At 32.0% G+C, this 22,196-nt stretch overlaps 1 protein-coding gene across 1 annotated transcript; it reads right to left on the bottom strand.

The window, feature by feature from the left end:
* Positions 1 to 1,696: 1,696 nt before the first annotated feature.
* Positions 1,697 to 22,099, bottom strand: LOC114327347 (malate dehydrogenase, mitochondrial). Its single transcript, XM_028275938.2, has 6 exons — positions 21,877 to 22,099; positions 18,972 to 19,141; positions 10,833 to 10,915; positions 10,627 to 10,778; positions 10,041 to 10,277; positions 1,697 to 2,176 (listed from the first exon to the last, which is right to left on the bottom strand). Exons 1-6 carry the CDS (start codon positions 21,937 to 21,939, stop codon positions 1,874 to 1,876), a joined length of 1,008 nt encoding a protein of 335 aa, XP_028131739.1. The 5' UTR covers positions 21,940 to 22,099; the 3' UTR covers positions 1,697 to 1,873.
* Between the last annotated feature and the right edge of the window lie 97 nt (positions 22,100 to 22,196).

A 22,196-nucleotide genomic window follows, 5' to 3' on the forward strand; every position in this document is an offset into this window, starting at 1 on the left:
ATTAAGTTATCACCGAAAAGGATAAAATGTTAGATTTTTCTAACGGCGCGACTGCTCCCGGGTTAAATATGTTATATACTTCAGTAATTTTAAGTGAAAATTAAACTTCAGCCCTGGATTACCTTCAATAGTCCTGTCGCCAGGGGGGGTACAACGGCCTTCTTAATTCAGATGGACTTACCCAAGTTTTTTTTATGTATTTTTGCCCGTAGAACACGAATTTTTTGGGTAACAGTTGATCCGGATGTCGATAAGATTGTTATAAACAAAGAAGTTGAGGAATTACATAACAGCAATTTCTTGCAAAACAAAACAATTTTTTGTATTTTTTGGGCCATTCTAACCAAAAAATGTTCCTACAAGTTTTTTCGTAGGATGCGTAGTTTTCGAGATAAACGCGGTTAAACTTTAAAAAAATCGAAAAATTGCAATTTTTGAACCCGAATAACTTTTGAATAAAAAATAAAATAGCAATTCTGCTTACCGCATCTGAAAGTTTAAGTCAAATTATATTGGTTTTGAATATTTGCATTGCTAAAAAAACTACAAACACATAGTGTTTCCCGTGCCTAATACATGCGTTTTAATGCATGCTACGTAGAAATAGCCTCGCTTGCACTTTTACCTACTCTATCTACTCGTTCGATTTTAAATGAGAAATCATTGAAAACATCACTCAAGCACTAGGTGATTATAGCTTTGTTTAAACAATAAAATAATAAATTTTTAGCAATGCAAATAATTAAAACCGATATAATTTGACCAGAACTTTCAAATGCGGTAAGCAGAATTGCTATTTTATTTTTTAATCAAAAGTTAATCGGGTTCAACAATTTTTCAATTTTTTGAAATTTCAACCGCGTTTATCTCGAAAACTATGCATCCTACGAAAAAATTTGCAGGAACATTTTTTGCTTAGAATGGCCCAAAAAAATACAAAAAAAATGTTTTGTTTTGCGATAAATCGCTGTTATGTAATTCCTCAACTTCTTTGTTTATAACAATCTTATCGACATCCGGATCAACTGTTACCCAAAAAATTCGTGTTCTACGGGTCAAAATACATAAAAAGAACTTGGGTAAGTCCATCTGAATACAGGAGGCCGTTGTACCCCCACTGGCGACAGGACTACAAGGTCTGTTGAGTTTTATAAATAAAATCGATTGTTCTTTTTTTGTTCTGATGTAGACCAGTTTTTTACATATTGCTTAAAAACTATCGTCTCGGAAGGGGCGTGTTTTAGAAGTTCTGCAGATACGTCTCCAAGGCTAGTCGCTCTGATATTTTCCTCCTTTTTAGCGCATTTTTTGTTTCGTTTTCAGTTTTTCTGCGTGCCAATTTGCCTGCATTCACTACTCCATTTGCATTGGTTTTATCTTTACTCTTTCGTGGGTATTGTCTTCTTCGCTTCTATAGGTGCCGTCTCCGCTTCGAAGGTTGGCTATCATCAGAGCGTTTTTTACTTTTGAGACTGCGGCTCTAAATAATTCGTTGTTACTACATCCAAACCATTCCCTAAGGTTCTTCAGCCATGAGATACGTCTCCTTCATATGGATCTTTTTCCCTGGATTTTTCCTTGCATAATGATCTGGAGTATTAGGTATTTATCTCCTCTCATCACATGTCCCATATATCTCAGTTTTCTTCTCTTAATTGTTAGAATTGTGTACCTACGTACAAAAATAAAACAAAAATAAAAACAATTATTTATTTCAGAAATGCAGATGACAGATTTCTACTTCTTATACAGTTGTTAATTTTGGCTATAAAAAATTGTCCGTTACACGAACGACTAGAAAACCCTTTACTTTACTGAAAAAATAATACAAAAAGAACAAAAAATAAACATAAATTTAACATTAGATGTTATTCTATTGGTTGGCGAACTTGACACCAGCTTCGATGTTCTTCTTAAGTTCTGGAAGTGCTTTCTTGAGCAAATCTTGTTCGAAATCGCTGAGTTTTCCAAGACCCAAGTTCTTCTCGAGTCCGTTCTTGCCTAAGACTAGAGGTGTGGAGAAATAAGAGGCTTCGGTAACGTCTGATTGGACGTAGGCTGGTTCGATGACGTTTGGTTCTCCTTTGAGACCTCTGAGGAGGGAGTTGGCGAATCTGGCACCGGCGTATGCCATGGAGAGGGTTGCGGATCCTGCTCCAGCTTTGGCTTTTACTACCTAAAATCAGAAGTATAAAATGCAACTAAAAGATAATACACTTGCGATATTGGGGTAAAGTAAGGCCAAGGTACATGGTTGAATTTCGAGCTAATCAAGCAGTCTTTAGACCAGAATCCTCCTGCATAGACCACATTAATAGTGTGAGGGTAATAATGGAACAATCGGTTGAATGGAACACACCCCTATACATGGTTCTTGTTGATTTCGAAAGTGCCTTTGACAGCTTATCTCATGCTGCTATATGAGAAATTTTGGAGCTAAGAGACATATACTGAGACGAAATGCAGCGTGACACACAATGGGATCCACAGTGACGAATTTGACATACTTACTGGAGTCAGGCAGGGATGCATGCTTTTTCCGTTTCTTTCATAGCTATAGACTATGTTCTCTCCAAACTAGACTCAGGCACAAGAGGGATACAATGGACGTTAACTAAACGCCTACGCGATCTAGAATACGCCGACGATATCTGCCTATTAGGACAAAGGTTCCAAGATGTAGCCGACCAATTGGAAACACTTTCCACCGAAGTCAATAAATAGGTTTGAAAATCAATATTAGTAAAACTAAGTCCATGAGAATAAATGCAAGGAACAACAACATATTTACTATCGACAACATGCAGATTGAAAATGTGGTAAACTTTACCTATCTTAATCAAGTATATTCAAATGGGAAATAAGCCACAATTTTACCTAAAAATGATTTTATTAACGTTTCGACGCCCAAGTCGGGTGTCGTTGTCAAAATACAAAATAATACTAAATAAACAAAAATGGTGTTGCTTAGTAAAAAATTCTTCTAATTTATTTAATCTGACTCATTTATATCGGCAATTCAAACACATATACTTGATTATAAAAATGCCACAAGAAAATAGCTTCAGAACAACATTTACCTATCTTGGAAGTGCCAATAACAGAAAACAGAGGTAGAGAAGACGATATTCGTATGAGGATACGAAAAGCTCAGCAAGCATTCAGCATGCTCAACCTTGTTGGGCGGTCTGGCGAGTATACTACAAGGACAAAGATCCGAACATTCCTGTCAAATGTCATGTCTGTTCTACTCTACGGATGTGAAACCTGGAAAGTGATAAAACCCCTTACAGATAAACTGCAGGTCTTTTCTAACAAAATAACTAAAATAAAATACAAAAAAGAATGCATTTATTTTAATATTAAGATTATTATTTTTATTTGTAAAATGTATACACTATGTGTTCTTGATAAACATTAAGTAGTATAATATATTTATATTTATTAACATAGTATGTACATTAGCTGTAATGAGTAGGTAAATAAGAAGTAAAAAATTGTAATAATATTATAATAACCAAGTTTCACTAATTGGCAATATCTTTAATACATTTACTTTTGATTGAGACTGGCTGAATGACCATAGTCCAAGCCAAAAAAGAAAAAGGTAGATGCAGTTTAGTAGAAGTAGTTTGAGACAGTCTCGTAGTTAGTGTTAACTTGGTTAATGTTAACCAGTGACTTCTTTGTTGGTAGTCTTTTGAATTTTTGACCGTTACAATGGTAAGTAAAAACGTAAAATTGTAGCTGTATTCAAGGAATTTAACCACTCACGACACTCCATGGTAAAACATAACAATGCAACTTGTGAGCTTCTAAAGCTAAGAGAGATTCTAAACAATGTTAAACAGCGAAATGTCTTATTATCCAGGTAATATTTTAAGAGGCGTAATAGAAGCTATAAAGATGGGCGGACGCACAGTGGTGAATTTTGCCGAAAACCTGGCCAAAATGCAAAAATTTAAGTTTATATATTCCGAGAAATTTTATCTGAATTCTGCTCTGTAGGTTTCGGAGGATCATAAACGGCCGTTGAGGGTAGAACAATACAAGCATATCACATATTTATATTAGTGTAAAGTTGGGATTGAACGAAAGCGGACCGAATAAAATTAAAGTGTGTTATACAATTGAGGCATTGTTAGATTTTCGTTTAAAACTATAGACGTGTATTATTTTGTTATTTTATAGTGGATGCTATTTCTTGAGGTAAGTGGAGTATTTCAATATATGTACTTTTTAGATTCTTTTTCCTAACATAAACTTTATTTTCAACATATTTACAAAATGATGGCAAGAATCTTCAATCGTTTTCTGTTTACCAAGTTTTAAAATGGGAAAAGTAAAAAAGTCAGCTTTGGTCAGCAAAGATTTTTTGGTTAATAAATAATTCAATACGTATATAAATATTCCTCAAGTAATCATCTGCAACAGGTTGCAAACTTAGCGGAATTCTTCATTTTAAAAGACTGTAACATGCTGGAGAATTTCTACATTAAGAGATTTTAATGTTATGGTCAGTAAATAAAGTAAGAACAAAACATAAAGCAGTTGATCCAGAAAATTTACAGTTTTTTTACACAAGAACCGCAGTTATTTGTTATTTTTTTGCTTTCTTCTTTTTTTTTAATCTTTGTCATTTTGCCTTTATGTATAGGTCTATCTTTTTGCCTTCTTATTTTTATATTTTTTAATTTTGGTAGTGTGAGTCCAAAAATTTTGCCTTTTTTTAAAAATAAAATGCATAAACGATACTTTATATTAAGAAGCCAAAAATAGGTAGGTCAACTCTTAAGTTTGTAAATGGATCCAATTAATTATAATTATTACCTACCAATGTGTGGCTTCGTAACACAAAGTTTCGTTTATGCATTTCATTTTTAAAAAATTAAAATTTTTGGCTCACTCGACCAAAATTATTAAAAAATATAAAAGTAAAGAAGCAAAAACAGGATTATACATAAGAGTAAAAGGACTTACAGATTAAGAAAAAGGAGAAGAATGCAAAAAAATAACAAAAACGGCGGCTCTTGTGTAAAAAAAAACTGTAAATTTACTGGATCAGATACTTCATATTTTGTTCTTACTTTATTAACTGACCATATAACATTAAAGTCTTTTCATGTACAATTCTCCAGCATGTTATATTTCTTTAAAATGAAAAATTCCGCTAAGGATGCATTTGGCTGCAGATGATTTTTTGAGGAATATTTATATACATTTTGAACTATTTATTAAACAAAATATCTTTGCTGAGCAAAGTAGACTTTTTACTTTTCCCTTTTTAAAACTTGGAAAACTTAAAACGATTGAAAATTCTTGCCAATTTGCAAACATGTTCTAAATAAAGTCTATTTTACGAAGAAAAAAGTCTAAAAAGTATATTAAAATACTTCACTTACCTCCAGACATAGCATCCACTATAAACTAACAAAATAATACACGTCTATAGTTAAAAAAAACAAACAATGCCCCAATATTATTGTGTAACACACTTAATTTTTATTTGGTCCGCTGTCGTTCAATCACAACTTTACACTAATATAAATATATGATCTCATAGGCGCCCATGTCCATGGGCATGGTCACGGCCCCCCTAGGTTTTCTGTTGCTTTAAACTATAATATATTGTCATCCAAAGTATACAACATGTAATGTGCAACATCTTCACGTCTGGCTCCTCCCCTAAAAAATTTTTAGATGGGCGCCCATGCATGATCTACTTGTATTGTTCTACCCTTAAGAGGAAACAGTAGCGATCAACAGGTAGCGAAAACGCGTTCCAAGATTACGGCTGTAATTATGAATATATTTTCGAGATATTTGACACACGTATTCGTAATATAATAAAGAATGGCCAATTTGAAAAATATATTAATATGTGGAAATTACTCTGTAATTAAATACAATATTAAAAAAACGAGCCTGTACCGCCATTAAGAAGAACAAAAAATACACTTTCTTCAAATAAACTTTTTTATCCGATGCCTAGATTTTGTGTCATTTTGGAACTATGTACTAATGAAATAAAAAATTTTAGTAGTTCCAAAGTGACACAAAATCTAGGCATCAGATAAAAAAGTTTATTTGAAGAAAGTGTATTTTTTTGTTTTTCTTAATGGCGGTACAGGATCGTTTTTTTAATATTGTATTTAATTACAGAGTAATTTCCACATATTAATATATTTTTCAAATTGGGCTCTGTACCGCCATTCTTTATTATATTACGAATACGTGTGCCAAAGTTCTCTAAAAAAAATATTCAAAATTACAGCCACAATCTTGGAACTGGAACGAGTTTTTGCTACCTGTTGATCGCTACTGTATCACCTTAACGGCCGTTTATGATTCTCAAAAACCTACAGAGCAAGGTTCATATAAAATTTCTCAGGGTATACCTATAAACTTAGATTTTTACATTTTGGCGAAATTCACCACCGTGGGACGTGCCCTTCTGAACCAAATAAAAATTTTGTTTAACCTTTGTCTAACTTTTACTACACAAGAAAGGAGACAAGGCGCACTTAACTATATACCAATCAGCGTATTGAACCACATCTATAAAATGTTTACCCGAATAGTTACCACAAGACTAGAAAAAAATATTTCTACCAGCCTCGAGAACAAGCTGGCTTCCGCTCAAAATTCAGAATAAACGATCATCTACAAACAGTAAAACCCTTAATAAAAAAATCGATAGAATATAACAGATCATTGGTACTTATCTTCGTAGATTTTCACAAAGCCTTCGACACCGTGGAATTAGACAGCATTATAACTGCTCTGAATAATAGTAGAATAGACTACCGGTTTACAAAGTTAGTACAAACATTGTACCAAAACGCCATAATGCGTGTGAGAGCGACACTCTCACCTAAATTATTTATAACGGTCCTCGAATACGCCTTTAAAGTGCTAAAGTGGGAAAATAGAGGAATAAAAATAGATGGGGAAATGCTCAATCATCTGAGTTTTGCCGACGATATAGTACTTATTACCGAAGATCTGGGTGAAGCACAACAAATGCTACAAGAATTAGAAAACATATCTTCAACAATATGTCTAAAAATGAACCTCAGTAAGACCAAATTTATGACAAATTTAGTTCCCAGCGAACACCTAACTAGTGCAGTCACTGAAGGTTTTCACCTCCGATTTCGTTGAACCTCCATCGATTTTCATGAAAATTGGTGAGTAATTAGAGGATACCTCAAGGAACAAAGGTGACATGATGCCAACTTGCGCTCTTACCCTGGTGGTGGATGCCACCCCTTCTCGGGGGTGAAAATTATTTTATTAAAAATAATACCAAAGTCGATAGAGGGACAAATTATAAGAAAAAGTTGTTATATAAAGTTATTAAAATAAATCAACACTTTTTGAGTTACTAAAGACCAAAGATTTTATTTTTTCGGAAAAAAATGCATGTTTTAAATCGGGTTTTCACGTATAAATAAAAAACTATAAGCTTTAACAAAAAAGTTATTATTGAAATTGAAGATACTAAAAAATTGAATACATTCCTCAGATAAAAAACTAAACTAATGTTAGTTCAAAGTGAGTTATTTGCAATTGAATGTGTATTTTTTTCGACGAGTACTCAAATCTAAGTATTCAAACGGGAAAACGATGCAATGTATAAAATATTCCTGCTAAACACTTGTCAAAGTACTTCGGAATACCTATCAAATGAGCTTCATAACAAAGTAATAGCGTCAAAATTAAGAAAGTTATAATGAAAATAAAAGAACTGTTTCGATTTTTTTAGGAAAAAAGTGAAAAATAAAACATACGCCATTTCCACAAAAATTAAAATCTATAGTAATCCTTACAAGAACTTCTTTATATTAGCATAAGTAATGTTTTCGATAATTTTGACCGGTTTAGAATGCATATTTTTGAAAAATAGATAGAATTTAAAAAAAATCATAATTTTTAAAATTATTGTAATTCTCATATTCTTTTGATAATAACTCCAAAAATACTCAATATACGTAAAAAATTATATATAACCAAATTTTAGTTTTTTCTGTGCCAAATATGTTACCTGTTTTACTATTTCTATAGGGTAAAAAATAACCGAGATAGAAACGTTTAAATCTTAAATTTTGCTGTGGGAACCATTTAACCTTTTATTTTTTAAAAAAGTAAGTGGTTTAGAAGATTAGGTTCAACGTGCTTAAATAGCACTTGGAATTAACTTTCAAACAGTTTTTAGACGAACCTGATATCGTAAACACGAACGGAGTTATTAAAAAAAAAAACAATAACATTTTTTGGAAAAATTTTTAAAAGATAAATTTTGAAAAAAATTTGGAGCATAAATTTTAACGCTATCAACATGTTCGGGGGCTAATTTGATAGATATTTTTAAGTACTTTGACAAATGTTTAATAAGTTTATGTTATAAAATGCATCAATTTCCCGTTATTTCAGCTTGAATGCTTCAGAGTTTTTTACTCGCCGAAAAAATATACATTCAATTACCTATAACTCACTTTTAGTTAACATTAAAAGGTTTTTCTAGTAAGGGGTTTATTTCATTTTTTATTAGCTTCAATTTTGATAATAACTTTTTTGTAAAAACTTACACTTTTTGAGTTATTGATGAAAATATGGTTAAAAACATGCATTTTTCGGAAGTGAAACTTATGGTTTTTTTAGTACAAATATCTTTGAGATTATGGAAAAAGCTTTAAATGACGTATTACAAAGTTTGATATACTCATTTATTGTTAATATAATTGCGAAAAAAGGTCGGAATTGCAAAAAAAATTAATTTCGCAATATCTATTATAAAAATTAGTGTACAGCTTTAAAATTTTTGTCATATAAGGGTTCTTTGGTGCTTAATATGTGATAAAAATTTCAAAGCGATTCATTCAATTGTTTAAATTTTATTCAAATTGTTTATCCCAGAGAGCTTTTTTTTGCAATAACATAAGTCAGAAAAACAAGATGTTAGAACCATTCCACAGGTGTCAAATGAAAGAGCATGAGGTATATTTTGAACTTGGTTTAAAAAAGCGAATAAAAAATACATTTATTAGTAATAAATAATTATGCAAAAGTATCGTAAATCTTTCCTTATAAACTTTTTATTTTGTTATATAAGAAGTTATATTATATTTATTACAATGTTTTATCAATTATGACATAAATAACATTACTTGGTAGTTGTGCACTTAAAACAGGGTAAAAAAGTTAATTTTTTTGGAAAAAGTTATCCAAAAAGTATATAAGGAAAGATTTACGATACTTTTGCATAATTATTTATTACTAATAAATGCATTTTTTATTCGTTTTTTTTTAAACCAAGTTGAAAATATAGCTCATGCTCTTTCATTTGACACCTGTGGAATGGTTCTAACGTCATGTTTTTCTGACTTATGTTATTGCAAAAAAATGCTCTCTGGGATAAACAATTTGAATAAAATTTAAACAATTGAATTAATCGCTTTGAAATTTTTATCACATATTAAGCACCAAAGAAAAAATTTCAAACCTGTACACTAATTTTTACAACAGTTATTGCTAAAATATTTTTTTTTTGAATTCCGACCTTTTTTAGCAATTATATTAACAATAAATGAATATATCAAACTTTGTAATATGTAATTTTAAAGCTTTTTCCATAATCTCAAAGATATTTGTACTACAAAAATTATATGTTTCACTGTTTTCCATTGAAAAAAAAAGGGAAAAATGCCATTTTTTGACAGTTAATTTTATAAATAAAAATGGCCGCCAGATCCTACGCAGGAAATAGTTACAGTTTGTTCCTATAGGTATTACTTGTCGAAAAAACGCTTCAGTACCGTGGCTGCTGAAGTGTCACGAACAGGGTATATTTTTGTCTTATTACCCTGGCCTAATAGCCGATATCACTACAATTATAAGAAGTGCAGAAGGTATAATCCAACCAGCATGAACGCCTACATGCTGCATAGCCTACGACACCACAAGAAGAAATAATTGTGTTTACCAATAATTGAAATAAAAAATGTTAATATATTGTGTATATTATACAGCGAACTTACCTCAGTACCAGCTTCTTGTATCCTTACGGTCAAAGCTTGAAGTTGGTCAGCGGGGAATGATACTGAAGGAGTGGCTCTGGAGATTAGGGGAATGATGGTGACGCCAGAGTGACCTCCGATGACGGGAATGTTAACGTCTTTGGGGTTAAGTCCTTTGGCTTCTGCGATGAAGGTGTTGGCACGGACGATGTCCAAGGTGGAGATACCAAACACACGTTTGGGGTCAAGTTTACCAGCCTATACAATGTTTAAAACAAAAAAATTAAAAATTAAAACTACAGAGAAATATGATTTTACATATACATTTTTGGAACATCCACACAATTTGCCAGATTTGGTTACCCCTGACTTTCATCTATCACTACATTATAAAGAAACTGCAGGATCACATTTTGTGTGAGCAGGATACCCTCACCAAAAAAAAAGACTAAATGGAGAAACTAATACATGTTTTCAATTAGACTTTGTACATACAATATGTAGGCTTTACTTCGAAAATACAAAAGTTCATTTTTTTACTACTAGACTGGAAACTCTTCGTTTTACTCTGCTATCTTTACTTTAAAGTCATTTAAAAAATATCTACCTTTTTGAGTACTTCACAGGCAATAGGGACAGCGGAGTTGACAGGGTTGGTAATGATACCAATAAGCGCACATGGCGCTACTTCAGCTGCGCATTCGGCCAACGCTTTTACAATTCCGGCGTTTGTGTTGAACAGATCGTCTCTGGTCATACCTTAAAAAAGCGAAGAATGAGTATGTTGTTACAACTTAATAAAAAAACACTTACCAGGTTTCCTGGGTACACCAGCTGGAATAATAATTACGTCGGCGCCTTTCAAAGCATCCTTAAGACATTCAGGACCATTGAATCTGAAATTAACAATATGTTAAGAGTTGAAACTTATATATACATTATGTTTGGTAAAGAATGGGCCATAGCTTAACCGTAGATTCCTGAGGTTAAAATAGGTCGATTTAAGCGAGCTTACCTTAGTACAAAAGTTGATAATAACCGAAATACAGGGTGTCGAAAGTTAAACTTTTATTTTATTTATTCTTGAATATTTCCTGATAGGCATGGGACAACAACAAGAAATTTGGTAAGCGAGAGTTTTTTGGGTTGAGAAATCTAAATTCGCCACCAAAAATGATGTATTACCCAGAGGGCGCCACATACCTCTTTCAGTGCTCATTTAATACGTTCAGTTTTTTTTATCCCCCACTCTACATACTTTTTGAATCAAAATTTATATTCTCTTAATATTTTTACTTAAAAAAGGTATACTACATTCATCTCGCTAAACTCAACTGTTTTCGAGATAAACGCATTTTAAATCTGCGATACAACATATTTTTGTGCATAATATTATTGTAGTTAGACCCGAAAAATAAACTTGAAACGAAACCATAATAATTGTGCCAGTTCTCATATTTATATCATTGCATCGCAAATTCCATTTGAAGAAATTTGCGATACATGTTTGTAAATTTTTATGGTTTTAAGTTATTTTTCGGGTGTAACTACAATGATAATACGCAACCAAATATGTTTCCTCGCAGATTTAAAATGCGTTTATCTCAAAAACGGTTTTTTAAGTAAAAATATTAAGAGAATAAAAATTTTGATTCAAAAAGTCTGTAGAGTGGGGGATAAAAAAAACTGAACGTATTAAATGAGCACTGAAAGACGTATGTGGCGCCCTCTGGGTAACACATAATTTTTGGTGGCGAATTTAGATTTCTCGTCCCAAAAAAACCCCGCTTACCAAATTTCGTGTTGTTATCCGTGTCTGTCAGGAAATATTCAAGAATAAATAAAATAAAAGTTTAACTTTGACACCCTGTATTTCGGTTATTATCAACTTTTGTACTAAGTTAAGTTAGCATAAATCGACCTATTTTAACCTCAGGAATCTAAGGTTAAGCTATGGCCCATTCTTTACCAAACACCCTTACAGAAAGTTTTTTTAAGAAAGACTAAAACGGAGGAAGAAAATGTTAAGGTAGTAAAAAAGAATAAGAATCATGACGAAGAGGCCAAAAATACCAGCAAGAGTGGGGTTGCGATAATAATAACATGAGAGTAAAGGTACGATTCCGACAACGTTAGTTGCAGTTGTCGCCGTGATCGACGTCACTACTTTGCACTATTAATTTGTATGACAATGATTCCAACATCTGACTGCAACTGCTGTCCGCCAGAACGTCAGTTGGTAATAATTATACAAATTAATAGTGCAAAGTAATAACTTCTGTCATGGTGACAACTGTAACTGCCGTCTGCAGTAGTTGTCGGAATCGTACCTTAAGTGAAAGACCATTGCAGTTTTCTAAAAAAAAAAAAACAACAGAGGAGGAATATATAAACAGGAAGGCCTATATATTATGTATGCCTGGGTGGTATAAACTTCTCATTTTCTTTTAAATAAGTTCATCTATTCTTGTACAAGGATATAATGAAATTTGAAATAACAATTTCTTATAAGTAGACAATATTTATATCATCAAATGCAGAGGTTAAAGGCTCGTTTTCACGCTACGTTTAATTGTACGTTTTGTGTGATAGGACAAATCCTATACAATAAAATGTGGCGTGTAAACAGCAAAACGTACGTTTTGTCGAATCGAAAAATGTATAGGATTTGTCCTATCACACAAAACGTACAATAAGACGTAACGTGAAAACAGCAAAACGTACGTACGTCTTGTCGAATCGAAAAAATTATATCCGCTTATTGACAAAACGTACGTTTTGTCGTACGTTTTGTATGACCGACAAAACGTACAAGAAAACGTATCGTGAAAACGGGCCTTTACATCTATAAATGCAGCTGTTGACTCTTCATTTGTGACATACACCTGTACAGAAGAAACTCGTGAAGTGAGAGCATTATGTGTGTACCTGGATTTTCGCAAGCCATATTGAGATTTGGGGAGGACATCATTGAACTCAAGCCAGTACTCAAGCCGATTTTTGATTAATCTCTCTAGAGTTTTTTGTATACAAAGTATAGATCTGCAGTCAACACTATGAAGGAAAGAGAAATAAGCTACTTTGGTTGCATACTGAGAAATGAAAAATATGAGTTGATGAGATTATTGGAGAGTATCAGACGGGCTTCCGACGGGGAAGATCGACACTGGATCAAATATTTACAGTCAAACATCTTGAGCAAATCATGGGAACACGATATTGATGTTCACAACGTGTTTGTAGACTTCAAACAGGCATACGACTCAGTCAAAAGGAACAAACTATACTATAAATTGGCTGAATTGGCAATAGCACACAAGCTAATAAGACTCATTAAAGCCACAATGGATGAAACTCAGGCATGTGTACGAATACAAAACCACCGGACAGACTTTTTCAAAATTTCGCAGGGACTAAAGCAGGGAGATCGGGCTGGCCCCAACATTGTTTAAGATGGCACTGGAGTATGCGGTTAGGCAAATGCAAATTGGACGAGGAAACCTACTGATCAACCGAACGGTTCAACTGGCTGCTTATGCCGATAATATTAATATTATGAGTAGAACATCAACAGGAGCACAGGAAACATACGCAGAGTTAAAAACACAAACAAAAATGTTAGGTCTGGAAATTAACAAAGAAAAAACAAAAATAATGACTCAAACGAGAAGAAATATAGTCCCACAAAACATTATACATGAAGATGACATTGAAACGGTTGGAAAGTTTACATACCTGGGAGTAGAAATATATGCCGACGGATCAGCAGATGGAGAAATACGGAAGAGAATAACGCAGGCAAACAGACCTTATTTTGCCCTCTTCCATATATTTCGGTCTAAAAGTGTAAACCGAAATACAAAGATGAGAATCTATAAAACTTTAATTCGACCAATAACATGCTGGCAGTGAAGCCTGGATCCTGAAAGAAACGTACAAAAACAAACTCTACACATTCGAAAGGAAAGTACTGAGGAGAATACTAGGACCTGTGAGGGAAAACGGAATCTTCAGAAGTCGATAGAACAACGAACTTTATCAACTTTATAAGGAAGCACCCCTGTCAGACTTCATTAGAATACAAAGATTGCAATGGGCCAGACATGTGATAAGAATGGGAGAGGATAGGCTACCAAAAAGAGCACCGAGTGCTAGAATGCAGGGAAAGAGACAGGTTGGAAAGCCAAGAAAGCGCTGGGAAGACACAGTAAACAGCGACGCACAAGCCCTTTTAGGAGTCTGTGTATGGAGAAGAGCAGCCACAGACAAGCAAGGGTGGAGGCAAAAAATAAAGGAGGCCAAGGCTCAATTTGGGCTGTAGTGCTGTAGAAGAAGAAGAGATTATACAAGTTATACAAGGAAAAGTGGAAGGAAAAAGAGGATCGAGGAAACGATGCACATCCTGGTTGATAAATTTATAGCGGTGGAATGGAAAAACAACAATAGAACTCTTCAGAACAGCTGCAGGCAGAGTCAAATGGACCATAATGATTGCCAATGTCCTTATGAGGCATACGAAGAAGACAAATATATAGATCTGTAAGACTTAACATTGTTATCTCGCTTTCCTGGCTTTTTTATAGCCAATACAATATAGTCCTTTCACGTTTTGGAAATTAAATTCTCGTTTTGCCATATATGTATTGTTAAAAATTTGTAATAATTTCTGTATGAAGAAAATATTGCATAGAGTATGTTATACAATCCATCCCTGGAGATGAACTATTATTTTGTTTGAGTCGATGATGTAATTCACACAATTCCAATAGTTTTCTAGATATTTTCTAGAAGTTTTCTCTGGTTACAGTGACTGTATGCTTCTTTTCATGAGCATTTTTCAGTGCGTCACAAATGATAGAAAAAAAGGTAAGTCCGTGATAATATACATTTTAGTGACATGACATTTTAGTTAATTGTCAAATTTTATTTGCAATTTGGCATAAAAACAAATCAATTTTGTTTATTGCATTTATAAAATGGTATTTTCTTTGATTTGTATAGTCTTTTAAATTATTCAGATTATATTCGTAGATATATTATATAATTCTCAAATTATTTTATTTTCGATTATAGCGACATCTATTGACAACTAGAATAAATGTTATAAATGTCACCGACGAAATGTAATCACCGACGTGCGTTTTTTTCTGTCACATACAATTTAATGCGTTAGAAAGAAATCGAAAAACTGTGACGCACTGAAAGATCCTCATGAGAAAAAGCATAGCTGCATTTCTTTGTTGTGTCAGTATATGGAAAGTTTATTGGACTACTTTTGGCTTTTGATACAATGTACTCTCTTCCAGACCTCACTAATTGGAGTGTGGTAGTTAAGGCTTTAAGACAAATGTTTTGTATTGAATTAGATTGTGAAGATTGGGATTTGTTTTATCTATAGGCTGTTTTGCAGTTAATAAATTAAGTTAATGACAGTAACTTTTAATGACGCAACACATGGCATAAATTTTGATTTAAAATATATTAAAAATAATGTGTATAATCTGAATTCGAACATAATAATTCAATTATTGTAAATTATTACTTAAAAAACATGATATAGAAATATATCTTGCGTAAGTTAAAATCCTTGTAATCAGGTTTATCAATGTTGATTGGTAACTATTTGTATAGAAAATGTTTATATGTAATTGATAAATAATCTGACTAAGGCCATGATCATCTAATAGTTATTAATATTTATTTTACATTTTGTATTTTAAATCAAGATATTTTTGTTTTCTTCAAATATATTATAGCTGTCAAATACATATATCAACTATTTTTAATAAATTAAAATAAAATTCTTCCCAATTTGAGTATTTTTCACTATGCTCTGTTTTTTAAACCAAGAGGAGTAATTCAAGTTTACGGCGCCGTAATGTTTATTTGTAATTGGTCCAAACTCAGGCACGTTTACTCCACTGTTATGACGTTTTAACACTATTGACATTTATAAAATTTTGACATTATTGGTATTTCATAGGTTAATTAAGGGGATGGGTACGTAGTTTCTGCTCCAATGCTATTCAAATGGGATCCATTTTTTTCAAATCCTCAGAAAACTAATAAGTATTTTTGAAAAATTTAAATGCAGAATGAAATATTGCGCTATTAGCGAGGGCCGAAAGTTCCTGAGAACTTCTATAATGTTTATTTTAATAAGTTACAGGAGTGAAAAAGTAAGAGAAAATTTAGTGTGATTTTTAATTTCAAATATTTAATTAAAAATAAACCTTTTATTTATTCTAGGGGACTTTCGGCCCTAGGTAATAATTTAGTCTTTTATTCTGCATTTAAATTTTTCAAAAATATTTATTGGATTCTTCAGGATTCGAAAAAAAATGAACACAATGTCCGTGGTAATATTTTCCAAATCTATCTTTGTCATACAACGCACTCAGTCGAATAGAATATTGTCAGCATATTGTCAGTCAGACAGTGACAATTTTAAATATTTGACATGGCATCGGGAATATTTTGAGTTGTTGATTAAATAATATTGATAGTGTATTTGATAAATAATTGATTTAAGACGTCAACTTAATAAAAAGTTATTTATTGTTTATTATTTATGGACGATCCAAAGCAGAGAATACACCAGGATATATTCAGTGATCCAAGTATTTTGTTGTTAAAGATGTTCAAAATTGTAAGCGTTTCATAGTAACAATACATATATTATTAAACAATCACTTTATCACTTTTCGTCTTTTCTCGATTGATTATTAGTTTTTATTGTACAGTAGATAAATTATTACAATCACTGAATACATAGTGAAAAAATTATCACTAGTAATACCACTAGAGGTCAAATTATTTCCGGAAATTTTCTAAAAATATTCATGATCAAAAAAAAATTTCCGGATATTAATTTGACTTCGCGTGGTATTCGGTAAGAAAATTCCACACCAAATTTGCATTTGAAAATCCAAAGCTGCATGAACAGATTAATAGCGCGCCATAGCTTTGTCAGCAATTATTTAGGCTTTCAAATTCGTAATTTCTACTCATTGTAGTTTCATGGCAATACCATTTCAAGATAGAAAATAGTATATTCTTCAATTTTACATAAGTTTTGAGTAACTACAAGTGATAGAAAATGAATCAAAACTAAATTATGTAAACAAATAAAAACCAGTCTGTCAAAAATGTTCTGTTATTGTAAACGTCAAAAAATTTCCACTATAATTCGCTGTTGGGTACCCCACGAGCAAAAAATTTCCGATAAAATACCTCCGTTGCCATGGTGATCTGTCAAAATAACGTATTTTGATTGGTTCAAAATTACAGGTGTGGAATTTTCATATTAATTAACTGAATTATTAATTAAGGCAATTAATTATACAAGTAACAGTTATTCAAGAACATTCAAAAGCCATCTTTAAAGTTAATGATGACATTGTCAAGTAAAGTTTACATATCCATACCAGTGAGAATTTTACTACACGTAATTTGCTGTGTAAAGACAGAAAAGTAGGGATAGCCGTAAAATATTTGTGAATTATGTACTGATGGCCTTATGTTATATCAGTGATTTTTTGTGTTTTCTGTGTTATTCCTTTAATTTTTAGATTTTGAGTCTGCTTTTATATAAAACACAGTTGTTTTTATAACTCTTTAGCGACGTATTAGTACAGTGATGGGTAATGTACAGCCCGCGGGCCAACTCCGGCCCGCCAAGAGTCTATAGACATGGATATTATACAGCTTTAACACAAAATGCATTTTTCCATAATTCTGACCCTCCTATAGAGTTTATTAAACTTTGTGGTCCCCCATTAAAAAAGTTTGCCCACCACTGTATTACTTAGTATAATATATAATATTTATGGATTACTTTTGAAGGCCGACATGATCAACCAGAAAAGAAGATGTATTTGGTGATTTTTCTAGTGACTTTCTTGGGCGTGAATATATCTTTTTAGTTTACTACTCTTGGTTTAAAAACAAGGTATAGCACTTGATAAGATCAAGGTAATTAGCACTGCTCAATTGTTGATTTTTATTTGTGGAATTGACAAACAATTTTGTGTAACAGAAGAGTTGGTGCATTAAAAAGCATCCATGGGAATACAAGAGGTGAAAATATGTTTATCTACTCTGTCATATTATCTATAAGTTTTTAGTTTGTCAAAACTGTCATTATAGATAGCAGTGCGTGAAGGGTTTAAAGTGTGCGTGAAGGGTTTAAAGTGTGGGTGAAGTAACAATGTATTTTAAATGGGATTTACTTTTTCGCACACATTCAATGGGTTTTTTGGCACCCTTTCATATAATCAAATATCCTTAACTCTCGCGTTGTCATGGTGATGACAATATGAGCAATGACTTACAACAAAAGTCAGTTTGACAGTTTTGTGGTTTGAAAGTAGTTAGGATTTTTAAATGTCAAAGTTCTAAAAACTGTAGAATAGAAATGAATTCCAGTGACGAAGAGTTACAGTTTTTTTATTTGTTGTTCGTAGATAAAATATTGTATGAAACTGTGCGTGAAGTACTTTTTGCGAACTTACGCGATGTATAGCACTCTAAAAACCGCGTGCGTTCGCAAAAAGCATACTTCACGAACTGTTTCATAAATAACTATTTTACAACTACATATTAGATGTTTTCAATCACTATTTCAAGTGGAACAATTTAAAAAAATGTGACAACCTACGGTGTAAATAACATGACAGGTCACAGTAAAATATTATCCATCAACATTCACTTTGCTCAAAAGTTATATATTTGAAAAAATTATGTTTTATTCTCCCTGTTTTTATGCACACTAAAAAAAGTTATTTATTCTCCCCGGTTCAGAGATATACTATTGGAAAGGAAAATGTCAAATACACAGTATTTTTAATTAAAATTTAGTTTATTTCCCTTCAATATAGTAAAAATTTTTTGAAAATGAAAACAGTTTCATAACACTTAAAATAATTATTAATAAATCGAAAAGCAACTTACCCCTTTACTTTAGCTGCGGTCTCAATGTGAGACAAATCAGCAGCTACTCCAGGAGTGTGTACAAGATCGTACAGAGACAACTGGCTGACCAAAGGGTTGATCTTCAAGAGCAAAGAAAGGGGTTGACCAATACCGCCAGAGGCTCCACATACTGCTACTTTGAAGTTGTTCTACAAGGTATTATGTAATATATTATTTGTAGAAAATTAATTAAACCATGTGAAAGGTAATTCTAATTGTGATAATAGATTGAGGGTTGAGAAGCATAGGGTTCCAAGCGACATTTTGTACAGAATCGGTTTTTGTAAAGAATGAGATTAAACTAAGAATTCTGCATCGAATGATATTTGAAATATGTTGAATTGTTATTAGATGGCGGTGTAATCAACAATGAAATATGGTTTCAAGTACATGAAATATTTTCAGCTTCGGTCCATAAGGTTCCAAGCGACATAAATAAAGTAAAAATTTCATTTCAAGTTCTGTTTTTAAGCTTAATTTGGGAAAAATAATTTTTTCCTTGATTTTTGTTATAATTTTCAATTTAAGAATAAAAATTCGCTTTATTTTAAAATTTATTACTTAATAGGGCACTTGCACATTTTTTTTATTACATAATAATGTTCAGTTTTGTTTAAAAATGAGATTTCCAAAATTTCACGCTTTAAAAACTCATAATAACTTAGAAGTACAAATTTAAAGTCTTCTGTATGTTAAAAACAGTTCAAACGACCCATGAAGTCACATAGTTTAACTATATATGGTTCCGTTTATGGTTATATTTAGGTATATTCTTCTGCTTCTTCTTTAGTTTATTGGCCTCCACCTACTTGGGTATTTGGCCAGCTCGTCGTAACGGGACAAAGAAAAAATATTTATATTCTAATGACATTTATCGTATGTCATTGTAATAATATATATACCAGTTTGTTGAGATTGGAGTTTGATATAGTTATTGAAGGAAAGGAAAGAAGGTTTACTATGGAAAATAAAACCATTTTGTAAAAGTACAAATTTTCTATGAATAATTCAAAAGATCAAAAACACTTGTAACGTCACATAACTGCATTTTATACTGACATTTATAATGTCTTATTTAAAATTATATACAATTTTGTTTACTTTGTTGGTTCAGAATGTAAATATATAGCCTGATGACGTCACGACACGTTTTGGGCTGGCTGGTATAATTTTAATTTTTAATCGTCTTTAGGGGCCAAGCGAAATTTGTTTTAAATTATGCATATTTGCCAAGCATGTTTTAAATTATGTTTTGTTGTGATTTATAACATTTTTTTCGAATTTAAAATTTTATGCAAGTTCCCTATTTCACCAATTGTGCTATCAATATTTTGGAAAATTTAGAATTTATTGTGAACTGTTTATCTTATAATTCCATAACGTTCCAAATACAAGGATTATAGTGCATTAAGTTCCAATAACACTGCAGATGTCATAAAAATGATACAAAATAACACATTAAAATCTTACTTATGAGATTATCTAACTTGAGGCGTTGTCACAATTTACACTGAAGTATAAAATAATTTTACCATTTACATTCCTTCAAATAACGAAGTTATGACAGTTTAAAATTAGAAATTTGTTTCCTGAAAAATTTGTGAAATGGCGCTTGGAACCTTATGGTTCTCAGCCCTCGAGATAATGATAACAATTTGCATTGAAATAAACAATGCAAATCCATACATTTGTAAATCTTTTTTTTCTTTTTTTAGAAATGACGTGTTTGTTTTTTCAATGTGCCTCCAGTAAGATGTTGTTTCATGATTTCCATGGTCTTCCCACTGATTATCTTCCTATTGGGGAACCGTCTCCCGTCATCTTTATTACTTTATTTGTTGTTATAGGGCTTTTCATCAATTGTCATTTGTTTCGAGCTTGTGTCATGTGTCACATAATATTAATATATCTACATCATACGTCTTTGGTTTGTATGGTGGTTTGTATCATTGGTATATATAATAACGTATGACGTAGATATATTAATATTATGTGACATATGACAGAAGCTCGAAACAAATGACTGTGAATGAAAAGCCCTATTCAGCTTATGTGATCATTCCATTCTACTCATCTGTTTCTTACCTAGTTAATGTCAATGTCATGTTTCTGCCAAGTACAGTTGAATCCGTTTATTGAAATAGCCTTCGTGCCAAGCAAAAGTATTCCTATAACAAAGTTATTCTAAAAACCAAATTTCTATTCCTTAAACCAGATGTTCCTATAACTGGTATTCCAATCAACAGGTTTGAATGTATGTCATTATTGGTCTGATGACTGTTTTGTAGATTCTGTCCTTCATTTCTTTTGCAATGTTTTTATTTCTCCATATTGTTTCATTCAGGCAAGGTGATAATCGGTTTGGCATCCTTTTCTACATTGATCTATCATAGGCATCCTACATCGATTATTTTTAATGGTCACAAACTCTCTGTTGGCCACAATATAATCTATCATAAATCTTTGTCCACAGGTGTTATTGAATGTATATTTGTGTTGGTCTTGTGGTCAAAAAATGTGTTGTTAATTCTAAGTTCATTATTTCTGCAGAAGTTTATCATCAGTTACCCATTTCCCATTTTCATTTTTAACATTCTCTTTGTTTTTGCTTAATTCCTGATATTACTTGGTTGCCTATTCAAGTGTTAAAATCATCCAGTATCATCATCTTCCCTCTACACTCTAGGTATTATGTAATATATTATTTTCAAAAAATTAATCCAAACATATTAAAGACAATTCTAATTGTAATAGAAGATACTGATAATAGTAGTAAATACTATCGAAATAAACAATGGAAAATTCGTATATCTGTAAATCTTGTCTTTGGTATTTAATTTTTAAACTTGACATTGAAATTTTAACCAAATTTTTTAGAACTTACCTGTTTTGATGTGCTGAAGCTTCTAGTTGCTACTACAGTTGGTCTTACAATTCTGGAAAACATTTTTGAATTTATAGTTTAACTTTTAACCTCTTCAAATTTGGAAAAACTTTGACCTTTCCCAGTAGAGGTCGACCAAAAGCAGACAGAGATGTGAAAGAAATGGCAGATAAGAAAAGTGATTTTTCCAATGCTCAAATGCTGATTACATGGTGACGTCAATAATTGTCACATGATCAGTCACGTGATATTTCATTGGCGGGTGCTCCTTCAACCAGTTATGAGAATCAATTATTAATTGCACAATCACTAAATTTAAA

The sequence above is a fragment of the Diabrotica virgifera genome, chromosome 4 (genome assembly GCF_917563875.1).
Source record: "Diabrotica virgifera virgifera chromosome 4, PGI_DIABVI_V3a".
Classification (NCBI taxonomy): Eukaryota; Metazoa; Arthropoda; class Insecta; order Coleoptera; family Chrysomelidae; genus Diabrotica; species Diabrotica virgifera.